Source organism: Engystomops pustulosus, chromosome 2 (genome assembly GCF_040894005.1).
Source record: "Engystomops pustulosus chromosome 2, aEngPut4.maternal, whole genome shotgun sequence".
In the NCBI taxonomy this organism is placed as follows: Eukaryota; Metazoa; Chordata; class Amphibia; order Anura; family Leptodactylidae; genus Engystomops; species Engystomops pustulosus.
Window position 1 is genome coordinate 26688375 of NC_092412.1, and position 15275 is coordinate 26703649.

Consider the following 15275-nt stretch of genomic DNA (forward strand, 5'->3'; position numbering starts at 1 on the left):
CATTGTGTTGCACGTGATCGGATTGTGCTGCAGCTGCGCCGACTTTCATGCGACAGAAATCAGGCCATCGGACGATCCGACTGATTCGGACTCAGCGCAGGATTTAACTTTCAAATTATGTTGCAAGACAAGGCACTTATATGCACCAGGAAGAAGAAGGTGAACTCCGGTGGACCTGAGCGGGGAAGTGACACATGCAGGATATCGGGCGCACAATCTTAGCACAGTGCATCATCGTCAGACAATACACTTCCGGTGAACTCCTCTGGATGGGTAAGTAAATGTGCCCCATGGGGTCTACCGAGGAGGATTATACTGTTCCCCGGGATTGGCCACAGTAATTATAGTATCAAACAATTGGGGCCAAAGATATATAATGGGTGATCCACAGTAACATATTCCATATTGATCTCATATTTGGCCAAGTCCCAATCATCGAAATCATACGGTCACCACTGCTATGAGGCACAAGCAACGCAGCCACAAACTCAGCTCTGATACATAACGTACTGTATGAAATGCAATTAATCTACACAGGTAGCAGCATAATCCCCCACAAGACAGAGTGACAAGGGGTCCAATTGCAAATTCCCACCATGCCGCCCTATGACCCTTAATTACATCCCAGCACAAACTACTCCGCGCTTTCCCCCCACTGCTAAGGCGTAATTTCCCATTTACATCACTGACACTCACCCGAAGTGAAGATCATTTTCCTCGGATCCTGAAACGAAAAAAAAAAAAATGGAAGCACCTTCCTGAAATTGCTTTTGTATTCACAATCAAATTCAGGACTCCATAAACTGCTTAACTTTAATTATTAAGACACAAAACACTGACAAGCAAAATAGTGACAAATGACATATTATCCTTCATGAATCTTCATTTCTGCAGCTCCGGGGTCCTCCATCTCCTGTCATCTCCGGGATAAGATATGTGACGAATATTGCTCACTCGTTTCACTTGATAAATGAGTTGTGTGAAATGAATGGACGTTCCCTTGTTTTGCTTGTATTAGACTGTAATGTCTATATAAAGTGAATTTCCAGGAGTGAGCGCTATGGCTTACTAGAATTAATGTGCTAGTAATCTGCTAATATATCACTATATTCCATCATTTCAAATAGCAGGAGCATCAAGGATGTTAGAAATTTCTATAATGGACTGAAACACAGAGAAATCCCCTAGAAATCTGATTACTACGGCCAAGTACAAATTTATCAAGAGCGATTCTACAGGTTTTATTTATGCATCCTACCAGCCTGAGTATTTATTGGATGGGAATTTTTTTTATTCAAGAGGCCACAGTTTTCTCCTCCTTCTTACTGCCTGAATTGGTCTAGAAGGATCATCTAAAAATCTGATTACTAGTTCCACTTAAAATGTCCCTTAATGGCCACTACTTGGCTTTTAAAATGTAACCGACATTGGAACCTAAAATTTTATGGGTTGGATCCCCATATCAAGTCCTAAGTGAGATGGCCAGTGGAGGAAGTCTGGGAAAATGTTAAGTTTAGCTGCTAATGGGGATGGGCCTCAGGTTTGTGGCTAGCATGAAAGGGTAGTAAAAAGTTGCTGTGGGGGAAATGATAAGTGTTGCGGTCAGTGGACAAGGGCTAGACAACTGTCATGTGTTGCGGTCAGTGGAGGAGGGCTAGACATGGGTCAAGTGCTGTGGTCAGTGGAGGAGGGCCAGACAACTGTCATGTGTGCGGTCAGTGGAGGAGGGCTAGACAGGGGTCATGTGTTGCGGTCAGTGGAGGAGGGCCAGACAACTGTCATGTGTGCGGTCAGTGGACGAGGGCTAAAACTGTCATGTGTTGCAGTCAGTGGAGGAGGGCTAGACAACTGTCATGTGTGCGGTCAGTGGAGGAGGGCTAGACAGGGGTCATGTGTTGCGGTCAGTGGAGGAGGGCCAGACAACTGTCATGTGTGCGGTCAGTGGACGAGGGCTAAAACCAGGGCCGGATTATAGGCGGGGCTCCCGGGGCTAGAGCCCCGGGGCCCCCACCATCTTGCCCCCCCTAGGGGCCCCCACCAGCTCGCACCTCCCGTGCCCCCCCTCATGAGCGGAACGCCGCCCTCCGCCTCCGGGCATAGGTGAGCTCCTCCCCGGCGATCAAGCCCCTACATAAACTGCCCGCCCACTCATCCTGCTGTGTGGGGAGCCGCCCCCCGCCACTGGTGACCCCGCTCAATCCCAGGTTAACATCGCCTCCGGCTCCCCGCCCGGCTCGCTCTCCTCTCGCTCACCACCCCCCGCTCCCCGCGCTCACCCCCCCCCCCCCGCTCCGCTCGCTCACCACCCCCCGCTCCCCGCTCCGCTCGCTCACCACCCCCCGCTCCGCTCGCTCACCACCCCCCGCTCCGCTCGCTCACCACCCCCCGCTCCCCGCTCCGCTCGCTCACCACCCCCCGCTCCCCGCTCCGCTCGCTCACCCCCCCCCCGCTCCGCTCGCTAACAACCCCCCGCTCCCCGCTCCGCTCGCTCACCACCCCCCCCGCTCCGCTCGCTCACCACCCCCCGCTCCCCGCTCCGCTCGCTCACCACCCCCCGCTCCCCGCTCCGCTCGCTCACCACCCCCCGCTCCCCGCTCACCCCCCCCCGTACGAAACATGCACCCGGCAACCCCCCCTTCCTCCCCGGCCGAATAAGCTACCGACCGACTTCCTGGCGAACAAGCACCGTCAAGACCCCCCACCCGCCCGAATAAACAGGCACCCGGTCAACCCTAACAGGTAAGTATATACATATGTGTTTTTCTGTGTGTGTATATATGTATATACAGTGTATATACAGTGTATATACTGTATATATACAGTGTATATACTGTATATATACAGTGTATTTATGCATCTACTGTGTATTTACTGTGTATAGATGTATATACTGTGTATAGATATGTGTGTACATTTGTATATGTGAATGATGTGGTTTTTGTATATACTGTGTATATGGAATGTATGTATATACTCTCTATATATATACATATGTACATATATATATGTTTTGTGCTGTCGCCGCTGTATGTAGCTGTGTTACTGGGGGCGAGGCGGCTGTATGTAGCTGTGTTACTGGGGGCGAGGCGGCTGTATGTAGCTGTGTTACTGGAGATGAGGCGGGTGTATGTAGTGGTGTTACTGGGGGCCAGGCGGCTGTATGTAGCGGTGTTACTGGGGGCCAGGCGGCTGTATGTAGCTGTGTTACTGGAGATGAGGCGGCTGTATGTAGCTGTGTTACTGGGGATGAGGCAGCTGTATGTAGCTGTGTTACTGGGGTGAGGCGGCTGTATGTAGCTGTGTTACTGGGGCGAGGCGGCTGTATGTAGCTTTGTTACTGGGGCGAGGCGGCTGTATGTAGCTGTGTTACTGGGGTGAGGCGGCTGTATGTAGCTGTGTTACTGGGGGCGAGGCGGCTGTATGTAGCTGTGTTACTGGGGGCGAGGGGGCTGTATGTAGCGGTGTTACTGGGGGCGAGGCGGCTGTATGTAGCTGTGTTACTGGGGGTGAGGCGGCTGTATGTAGCTGTGTTACTGGGGTGAGGCGGCTGTATGTAGCTGTGTTACTGGGGGCGAGGCGGCTGTATGTAGCTGTGTTACTGGGGGCCAGGCGGCTGTATGTAGCTGTGTTACTGGGGGCCAGGCGGCTGTATGTAGCTGTGTTACTGGGGGCCAGGCGGCTGTATGTAGCTGTGTTACTGGGGGCCAGGCGGCTGTATGTAGCTGTGTTACTGGGGATGAGGCGGCTGTATGTAGCGGTGTTACTGGGGATGAGGCGGCTGTATGTAGCTGTGTTACTGGGGACGAGGCGGCTGTATGTAGCTGTGTTACTGGAGATGAGGCGGCTGTATGTAGCTGTGTTACTGGGGATGAGGCGGCTGTATGTAGCTGTGTTACTGGGGGCCAGGCGGCTGTATGTAGCGGTGTTACTGGGGATGAGGCGGCTGTATGTAGCGGTGTTACTGGGGATGAGGCGGCTGTATGTAGCTGTGTTACTGGGGGCGAGGCGGCTGTATGTAGCTGTGTTACTGGGGGCCAGGCGGCTGTATGTAGCTGTGTTACTGGGGGCCAGGCGGCTGTATGTAGCTGTGTTACTGGGGGCGAGGCGGCTGTATGTAGCTGTGTTACTGGGGGCGAGGCGGCTGTATGTAGCGGTGTTACTGGGGTGAGGCTGCTGTATGTAGCTGTGTTACTGGGGGCGAAGCGGCTGTATGTAGCTGTGTTACTGGGGATGAGGCGGATGTATGTAGCTGTGTTACTGAGGATGAGGCGGATGTATGTAGCTGTGTTACTGGGGATGAGGCGGCTGTATGTAGATGTGTTACTGGGGGCGAGGCGGCTGTATGTAGCTGTGTTACTGGGGGCGAGGCGGCTGTATGTAGCTGTGTTACTGGGGGCGAGGCGGCTGTATGTAGCTGTGTTACTGGAGATGAGGCGGGTGTATGTAGTGGTGTTACTGGGGGCCAGGCGGCTGTATGTAGCGGTGTTACTGGGGGCCAGGCGGCTGTATGTAGCTGTGTTACTGGAGATGAGGCGGCTGTATGTAGCTGTGTTACTGGGGATGAGGCAGCTGTATGTAGCTGTGTTACTGGGGTGAGGCGGCTGTATGTAGCTGTGTTACTGGGGCGAGGCGGCTGTATGTAGCTTTGTTACTGGGGCGAGGCGGCTGTATGTAGCTGTGTTACTGGGGTGAGGCGGCTGTATGTAGCTGTGTTACTGGGGGCGAGGCGGCTGTATGTAGCTGTGTTACTGGGGGCGAGGGGGCTGTATGTAGCGGTGTTACTGGGGGCGAGGCGGCTGTATGTAGCTGTGTTACTGGGGGTGAGGCGGCTGTATGTAGCTGTGTTACTGGGGTGAGGCGGCTGTATGTAGCTGTGTTACTGGGGGCGAGGCGGCTGTATGTAGCTGTGTTACTGGGGTGAGGCGGCTGTATGTAGCTGTGTTACTGGGGGCCAGGCGGCTGTATGTAGCTGTGTTACTGGGGGCCAGGCGGCTGTATGTAGCTGTGTTACTGGGGGCCAGGCGGCTGTATGTAGCTGTGTTACTGGGGATGAGGCGGCTGTATGTAGCGGTGTTACTGGGGATGAGGCGGCTGTATGTAGCGGTGTTACTGGGGATGAGGCGGCTGTATGTAGCTGTGTTACTGGGGACGAGGCGGCTGTATGTAGCTGTGTTACTGGAGATGAGGCGGCTGTATGTAGCTGTGTTACTGGGGATGAGGCGGCTGTATGTAGCTGTGTTACTGGGGGCCAGGCGGCTGTATGTAGCGGTGTTACTGGGGATGAGGCGGCTGTATGTAGCGGTGTTACTGGGGATGAGGCGGCTGTATGTAGCTGTGTTACTGGGGGCGAGGCGGCTGTATGTAGCTGTGTTACTGGGGGCCAGGCGGCTGTATGTAGCTGTGTTACTGGGGGCCAGGCGGCTGTATGTAGCTGTGTTACTGGGGGCGAGGCGGCTGTATGTAGCTGTGTTACTGGGGGCGAGGCGGCTGTATGTAGCTGTGTTACTGGGGGCGAGGCGGCTGTATGTAGCTGTGTTACTGGGGGCGAGGCGGCTGTATGTAGCTGTGTTACTGGGGGCGAGGCGGCTGTATGTAGCTGTGTTACTGGGGGCGAGGCGGCTGTGTGTAGCTGTGTTACTGGGGGCGAGGCGGCTGTGTGTAGCTGTGTTACTGGGGGCGAGGCGGCTGTATGTAGCGGTGTTACTGCTGGGATAGTGGAAAGGAAGCAGGAGGACGTGTGTGTACGCTCCACTTATTGGGGGCCTCCACCAGATTTTGCGCCCAAGGGCCCCCACCAACCTTAATCCGGCCCTGGCTAAAACTGTCATGTGTTGCAGTCAGTGGAGGAGGGCTAGACATGGGTCAAGTGCTGCGGTCAGTGAAGGAGGGCCAGACAACTGTCATATGTTGCGGTCAGTGGAGGAGGGCTAGACATGGGTCAAGTGCTGTGGTCAGTGGAGGAGGGCCAGACAACTGTCATGTGTGCGGTCAGTGGAGGAGGGCTAGACAACTGTCATGTGTTGCGGTCAGTGGAGGAGGGCTACACATGGGTCAAGTGCTATGGTCAGTGGAGGAGGGCCAGACAACTGTCATGTGTTTCAGTCAGTGGAGGAGGGCTAGACAGGGGTCAAGTGCTGTGGACAGTGGAGGAGGACTAGACAGAGGTCAAGTGCTGCGGTCAGTGGAGGAGGACTAGACAGAGGTCAAGTGCTGTGGTCAGTGGAGGAGGACTGGGGGATCAAGTGCTGGGACAAGTGGAGGAACGCTAGGCTGAGGTCAAGTGCTACAGCTAGTCAAGAAGGGATCGGTAATGAATTAATTGATCCTGCCACTTGGGGACTGGTAAATGGGATTATCATATGTGGACAGTCCTGCACACCTCTTCATTGAACTATATGAGCTAACGCAGTTTAAGAATCCTGGTACCAAGGAGATTGATCGTGTCTGGTTTATCACCCTGAACTTCCAACAAACGGCATATTTTTCAAAGTTAAAACCTTTATGTGGATTATCTTGAATCTTATAGAAGGGTCCCAAGAGTGGAACCCCCTTCCATTATGTTAATTTACCCGAATTAGTCATTGGTTGACAAGAGTCCTACATTTCCAGATTTTGGTACAAACATGAATCCAAATATTACTATCAAAATTGTCTAAAACTAAAGACCATCTTTGCCCCCATAGCAACCAATCACAACTCAGCTTTAATTTCAGAAACCACTCAGGTGAGTGAGCTCTGATTGGTTGGTATGGGCTACAAAGGAAATCCTTCCATTTTGATCCAAATAATAGCTATGATGAGTGATTATATAGTGAGCATTTGTTCAAAGCTTTAACTTACCTCGTTTTTGTAGCGGGCCACATTAAGTGCTATATATTCAGTGTTGTAGTTAGTAGAAAAGTTATCAGCGTTTATGATGTGAGCTCCAACATGTACGGCTAGAGAGAAAGAGGAAGAAGGTCATTGTCTGCATAGACGCTAAGATGTAGCAAAGTCTGAGTTATCATTATACAGTATGTATAGTTTTGTAACACACAGTGATTTAGAGTCTAATATATAAAGCTGAGTATATGTGTGCATGTATGTGTGTGCGTGTATGTATGTATGTATGTATGTATGTGTGTGTGTGTGTGTATGTATGTGTGTGTGTGTGTGTATGTATGTGTGTGTATGTATGTATGTATGTATGTATGTGTGTGTGTGTGTGTGTGTATGTGTGTGTGTATGTATGTATGTGTGTGTGTGTGTGTGTATGTATGTGTGTGTATGTGTGTGTATGTATGTATGTATGTATGTATGTATGTAGGCTTAAGGAGACTGCTCCATTGCTTTTACAATTTTCCACAGGAGTTCCCTGTGACGTAAGGAATATCATAAACCAAATTTTGAGTCAGAATTTTCCAAAATACAATTATTAACCACCATATACAGGAGCCATTGTCTGCTGGCTGCTGTGGGAGTACAAGCAAGAGTTGCATAAACTCTGTTTCAGGAACCAAAACGTTTCTTTTGAATGCTGTGGGAGTACACAACCAATCACAGTTCAGCTTCTATTTTGTCAAGGTGATTAGTATGAGCTCTGAGATTTGATTTAGGTTACTTTAGGCAATGAGCATAAGCCAGCTTATGTAAACAGGAGCTGTGTAAACATCCTATTGTGTGTGTTGTTTGTAGCAGCAGTACTGTGAAAGTGAAAGAGGCATTTATATTTCAGTACTGTAGCTTGCTATAGGGGTGTGTCCTCACATTGCTGTGCTCCTAGCTCTGCATTGAGCTGCTCTTCTATGATCTGAGTTACTATGAGTGGTATGGTTCTAAATTTCTGTGTCATCATACCTTTGTGTATGGTATTAGTAGCAGCAGGACTGTAAAAGATGCATTTATATTCCAGGATGTTAGCCCCTCTAACTGCTCGGTGGGTTGGTCCTCACACTGCTGTACTCTTATCATTCTCCATCGATAGCCTTCAGCTAAGAATGACTGATAAAGTATTCAAACAGAATTCTGTGACTGCTTTAACTCTGAGGGGAGGTGTGGAGCAGGTTAATGCAGAGAGCTAAGAGCACAGCAGTGTAAGGACACGCCTCCAAGTTAACATCCTGGAATATTAATCTATTTTCCAGAGTTTGCAGACACAGAGTTATGATTACAAAGATCTCCAGGGACAATACCTAACACTGGCTGCAGCTTTAATGGTCACAAGTACTAAAAGATTTTGGGTAAAAATTTTACAAGGGTCATTTGGCATTATTGTCAAAAATGAACATTATTGTCCTATTTCTTTGGGTGTCGTACAAAAATCAACAATTTTTGGAGTCACTGCTCTTTCCTATCTGTGAAGAGAGACATACAATGGGAGCATCTGCGGATAGAAGACAACCAGCACCAGACACATATGGCCGCTCGATGGAATCCTCTGCAGAGATGAGACCAGGCTGCATTACGCGTCTCAGTGGGAAATAATAAACATGAAGCCCCCGGTGTGGGGTACAGGATGGGGTGGGGGGGCTGCCATATTAAACATAATACATCTGTAGAGTAATGTGACAAGTAGCGGTGGACACTAAGCCGTCTCATCACACGACTGTCTGCGGAGCGCTGACTCTAGTATCAACCACAGGATAATTGCTAATCGTGGTTTTCCCATCTGCTGCAGACGCTCCGCCAGACAATGACATCACCTACAATCTGTAAAAAATAAAAGGCTGACACGGGCAAACCAAGGGAAAATGAAACCATTTGTGATGTCCATTCCTATACGCTCCAGAGCTGCCAAGTCACACCGTCCCAGCATGCAAAACAGCATCGGGATCGTGACATGTGGTCACCTGCGGAGCGAGGCTCATTACATGGCGAGGGAAAAATACCGAGATCAGGTGCCCAGTTCTCCAATATAATATGGCTGAAAGCAAGTAAATCCTCTATTTACATGATTACGACCCCTTGTTAAATATGCACACCTGCCCCATTAAGTTGCCGATACATAAAGCACCCTTCTGATGGCTAGTTTAAGTGCAAAAGATTAGAAGACTTAGATGTCCAGCTTTATAGTTTCAGATAACACCTATTTAGAATTATTATTTTTATATACAGTATGGTCATTTGTGTTGTGAGGGCTATATAATATTTCAGAGCACAGTGTGGGACATATTTGTTATCCAGGTGCTGTATGTGGTATTTTGAGGCACGCAGTGTGGAGATATGCCTCGAGGATCTAAAGACACCTGGGTGCAAATCTTCTTGTTCTTGCTACATTATTTATTCATGTGTTGATGGACCAATAGAGGTATTTATTGTTTATGGCTGGATGCAAATTCAGCAGCAATAATTCACGGCTGGGAGAAGTACTCATGAAGTTCTGGACTTGGAGGAGCAGAATCATCACCTGTAAGTTACTATATGCCACTTCAGTACTGTCTGTAGTCACTGACTAACCATATAGTGTGTGGGATAACTCTCAGCATTTGTCATTCACACAATGTCAATGAATAAAGTCTGTCTAGTGGTGTGATGGTTTATATTGTGTAGGAACCTTGAGAACCTTGTAGTTTAAGTGGACATGGTATAGCCAATGGAAGGGATTCCAAGCTGAATAACACCTGGGCCAATGAGCTACCTACAAACTGGGTTCATATCACCCTCAGCCTCCATCTTTAAAAGCAAAGGTCGGCACTTGGCCACTACTTTCTCATCCAATGTAGGTGAAAAGGTTCATATAATTTTGGGGGGTCCTTCTTTCTGCTGTTTATTAACGGGGCTGCTTTCTAAATAGTAACAGTCATTCTTTCATTTTTGTTTTCCATTTACAAAAACTTACATAAAGACTTACATAAAGCACATATAAGTCTTGAACAGGAATAACATATTAAATAATTGCGGTTTCTCCAGGAATATCTTGCGGTACCTGTACTGTACATCATATTCTGGCTGTTTCCATGGCAATGCTTCTTGTTATTCAAAATCCTGTTCCAGTCCCTCTCCTTCCCATGAACCACATCTTGTTTGCTGACTAACAGGCTCGACAGTGCAGTAAATATAGTCAGGATTGTGTAGGAGTTGGTAAGGGAAGCCTGGAATGACCTCCACTACTTTACAATGCATAATTTATTTTACAACTTCTCCTGGAAGGCCAATCCTTTTAAATCTGGCAAAATTGGAGATGTTTCTAGAAGACATCACTAATATATTTGCTAATGTAATAAATTGTTGGTAAAATTGCAAAAAATATCCTTGGAAGTAGAGGACGTAACTAGAGTAGAATTGGGATCTGTCGTGAGTTGTCCTGCACAAGAGGAGCCCGTCGTGGGCAAAGATGTTTGGTACAAGTTTCTAAAACTTTTTAAGAAATTAAGGAATCATGAAGCTTAATGGATATGGGGTAAAGCGTATGGAATGATCTGTATTGAGTGATGACCAACTGTCCATAGGAAAATAGGTCGAGAAGGCCAAAGATTAGATGTCTAATCTCTTCTACATTGGACGCAAAAAATTGAGATGTGTCTTCCATTCGAAGAAGTTGTTGTGTTACTTTCCTTTCCCCACCAAGAGTTATTGGTAATCGTTGTTTTGGGTCCTAAAAGGGGTCTTCCAGGAATTAAAAAAATTGCCTTATAAAAATAACTTCTCAACCATGAAATCTCCTGTTACTCCGTCTCTAACACTCCAATGGTCTCCACTGGTCTTTGATGATTTGAAAAGCTCATGACAGATTCGGACATATTTAATCAAGATGAAATCCAAGGGAGGAGAAGTCATCTACATCTACTTTACCACTGCCTCCAATCAACAGAGATTGGCTGGGATTATTGTATATATTAATAGATATGTGGAATGTTATCACTACTACAAAGACTGGTGAGAACCACAGAAGAGTTGACGCTTATACGGCAGAACAGCTTGCTGTTAGGCTTGGTTTTTGAAACTTCTGGACAACCACTATAAGAGGGCCCCATACTTTTACATCTCCATATACTGTAAGGTTAGGCATCTGCCTATATCCCATGGGAAGACTATACATTCTTTCTATTTCTATGGTAACTAGTAGCATCTGTTATACATTTCAGGGCCCTGATCTTCCACTTGTGAATGCACCAGAAATGTAAAGCTCATACTCTACCAATAGTCTACCACTGGATCTCAGGCCCCGAGAAGCAAAACGGATTACAGTTGACAACTCAAAGTGCAGTGAAAGCTTAACAACCAGGGAAAACTGGAGGTACATATATGATATGGAGACATTGGGGCACATTTACTTACCCGTCTGTTTCGTCTGCCGATCCGGAATGTCAGACGATGATTCGGAGCCGCCGCGATTCACTTATAGCGTGCACCCGATTTCGTGAATGTGTCGCTTCCCCACTCAGGTCCGCCAGAGTTCACCTTCTTCTTCCTGGTGTATGTAAGTGCTGATCTTGCGACACAATTTGAATTTTAAATTACGCGGTTTGTCCGAATCAGTCGGGTTATCCGGCTCGCCCCCCGATTTGTGTCGCATGCAAGCCGGCGCCGATGCGCCACAATCCGATTGAGTGCGCCGAAAACCCCTGTGCAATTCAGGGCAAATCGGAAATATTCAGGAAACCTGACGGAAATGCACTCGACGGACACTTAGTTAATGTGCCCCTTAGGGTCATACAGGAATACTCGGCCCTAATGTTATTAGATGACATCTTTTGACGGAGCAATGGAATTAGAATTGAGTCCCCAAGCATTTGCAGTGACTATTGATACAGTCAATATCAAAGAAGGTGAAAATGTTCCATCACTATCTGAAGGGTTATAATTGCAATTACTGGTGGTTTGTTAGTTATTGCAATTATTTCAGGACTCTGTGGTACAAGTCCCGCTAGATCTCCCCCATTGTCTTCAATAGTCAAAGCAGCCAATCACAGCGCAGCTTCCATTTTACTGCAGTAAGTTTAGAAATTTGAGCTGCACTGTGATTGGTCGCTATGAGCAACCCAGACAGTTTTATTTTTAGACACTTGAGACCCATGTTCTCGTGGGAATTTGATGGATAGCTGTAGGATATCTTGTATAGATGGTCGCCTTTAGAAAAGAAATTTCGCTTTCCGGAATGAATTAAAAACAAAAACAACAACTATATTATAATCAGAGTTACCTGAAAAGATGCATATGGCGATGCCACACGCTGCGTGAAACGATTTGTACTTGTATAGAAGCCGCCTGGTCTTCCTGCTTACAATCTAGATATAAAATAAAATTAAAAAATCAACTTAAAATATACATATGAGGGTTACATACAGAGCAGTTACTATGGCAGCACTACATACAGCATACAGAGGTAGCAGAGCCGGGTCTGCTCAGTGCTGCAGTAAACACTACGTCACAAAGCAGAGTTCCCAAAATAATCGTGACCAGATCTTACTCTTCACAGCAAAAAGATGTAATGTCTTTTCATTATCCAGAATGTGTAGGATAAACCTGCCACCAACCCCAATTCAGCCATCCAAAACTGTTGGCAATTGCTCCCCATTGTTACACGTAATGGATAATAATTGGATCATAAACTTTGTTCTTCAGAAAAATGGTTTCTCAAGACTTTTGGCTGCATAAGCCTGTCACCAGAGGTATTGGCCACCAGAGACATATGAGGTGACAAGATGGATGCCCTACCCCAGGCTGTATGACTTAGGCGGAATTCAAACTGACATATGCATGCATGGCTATGGCTGAGCGTGCATACATCTGCCACGATGAAGAAGAGGAGGGGTGACCCTCCCCTCTCCATAGCATTGCACAACATTGGTGCCGTAACACAGGCAAACATAGGACATGATCTATTTTTTTCCCGTATATGGAGTGGTACGTGCGGCTCCATACACAGGAAACGTGCGGCTCCATACACGCTCCGTGCAGCCATTGCCATCTATGGGGGTCATATTATGGCCGCAAGCTTGAGGCCGCACATATGTCCCTCCATACAGTTATGTGAATGCAGACTAATACCTTACAAGCCTCAAATGCACTAGAAAACCTGTCTCTTCAGGCAAGCCCTTCACATTCACTAACCTAGCGTTCACTCTCTTTACCTGTATAATTCTGTGCAAGCCTCTCATTCATGTTTTCAGAACTTCTCCTGAGCTGCACCAATTCTCTGGAATTCCCTGCCCTAGACTTTCAGACTAATACCTAACTACCATAGCTTCAAATAGTCTAAAAAACATCCCTTCAGGCAGGCCTATTACATTCACTAACCTGCTGTTCACTCTCTTTACCTGTGAACTGCTTCCCTCACTTGATTCTTTACACTGCAGGCCCATGTATTTCTGGAAATTCTCTGCCTATATATAGCGGTTGGTGGCTACTCATGCCAAATTACTTATATATTCTGATACTTTGTAAATAAAAAATGGCTGGAGCATTGTATGAGTAATATCACTTTCCTTGTTGCCACGTCTTCCTCACAGATTGTAAGCTCTCATGATCAGGGCCCTTTCAATAAATTAAATCTACCATCAAAGTCCATCATGATAAACCAGGGACATTACTCATAGATCCAGGCACTGTGACTATGGCCATCTTCTTATAATGGTTATCCATGGTCTCCTTCCTTCTTAAATCAACTTTTAAAATTTTTCAAATGAGCCTGAAGGGCTCTGGTGGGTGTTTTAAGAGCCCATCAGAGCTGCCGCTTCACAGGCTGTTACAATCTGTGACTCTGAAGGGTTCAGTCTGTAAATATCAAGGCCCTTCATGCTAATTAGCATAATTGTAACAGTTGATTTTAGAAAAAAAAGGCCAAGGATAACAAATATATGAAGATTACCACAGTCACGGAGCCTGGATCTATCAGTAAGTGTTCCTGGTTTATCATGATAGATTTTGGTGGTAGATTTTCTTGAATCAATGTCTTACAATGTTTGTATATGTCACCCATGATCCGTTATACACTGCATGATGGCGCTATTGAAATAAAGATTTGTTATTATTAGTTTAGTATATGGTATTTTCTAATTGGTAATTTCAAAAGGGCTACCCTCTTTATTGGGATATCTATCAGGAAGTAGGGTATTCCTGTCCCCCTTTTATTGGGGTGTTAAAATATTGTTTTGCTGGTGACTGTTTCCTTCAAACTACAATTATGTCTATTATTTGGAACATAAGCCGTAAAGCTCCAAAGGATCGTAACAATACCCAATGGACCTTATTATCGTAGAATGAGGTCAACCAGGTTCCGTTGGGATTCCTGCCATTCCAACTTTTTAAAAATTGTGCTTAAATATAGCTACACCAATCATCTACTTGTCTTGTACCAATCAATATGACATCATGATGAAGAATAAAGTAGAAAAGCCACGAACTTACCCTTTTAGATGTACGGACCACAGCCAGGAGAGTCCGGCACATCGGCAACAGAACCAAACAGCAGTTGAAGTTGAGAACGGAGGCCGAGGCTCTGCTTATGCACAATCCTAACTGGACAAACACAACAAGTATTAGGGTGACAAGTAAAACTCAATGTGGCTCATTTACTAAGGGTCCGTGGACCACGCTATCATCGGAATATCCGTCGATTTCCGTTGTGCGCCGCATTTAGAAGGGCTTTTTGTTGCACGCGATCAGATTTTAGCGCATCGGCGCTGGCTTTCACGCGTCACAAATCGGTGGGCGGGCAGTCGGATGATCTGACGGATTTGGATGACGCACGGGATTTAACATTCAAAATTGTCGCAAGCCATGCACTTACATGCACTGGGAAGAAGAAGGTGAACTCCGGCGGACCTCAGTGGGGAAGCGACACATACAGGAAATTGGACACACGATCTTAGTGAATCGCGGCAGCTCCGAATCCTCGTCGGACAACGCACGTCCGGGATCGCGATGGGACGGTTAAGTAAATGTGCCCCAATATATCCATTAATCTAGAAACAATTTTTGCATGGGGTCATAATAGTTCCCACAGCCAAATGGCCTATTTTGAGTTTGAATCTAGCCAATGCTGAAGTATTTGTTACATGAAGTGAATTTTCTCCCTCGAAATGTTCTCAAGACTATATAATGATCATAAGACAGAGGTAAACAGACAAATTACCAAGCCTGATCGTCATCTCTGCACGTTGATATCTTCGGAGACCCAAACAAGTCATGCTCGTGCGTTTTACATGTCTCAAGTCAAGGGGAATTTGAGGAGCAATTTTTAACTTTTGAAGACTTGTGTCCTCCTGGAGTTTAATTATCTTTGAGAATGTGAGTTTGTCAAACTGACACGGTGGAACGCGGGTGACTGACCCACTCCCGAGAATAAATCCACC

The 15275-nt window shown here is 46.8% G+C and overlaps 1 protein-coding gene across 2 annotated transcripts in view; it reads right to left on the minus strand.

The window, feature by feature from the left end:
* The window catches only part of NOX4 (NADPH oxidase 4), a 151739-nt gene that overhangs the window by 105705 nt on the left and 30759 nt on the right, over nt 1-15275 (minus strand). For both annotated transcript variants that reach the window (XM_072134091.1, XM_072134090.1), the window contains exons 3-6: nt 14329-14439; nt 12122-12206; nt 6841-6938; nt 697-724 (exon numbers count right to left, since the gene is read on the minus strand). In XM_072134091.1, coding sequence (XP_071990192.1) covers nt 697-724; nt 6841-6938; nt 12122-12206; nt 14329-14439 — 322 coding nt within the window. The remainder of the gene's footprint in view (nt 1-696; nt 725-6840; nt 6939-12121; nt 12207-14328; nt 14440-15275) is intronic.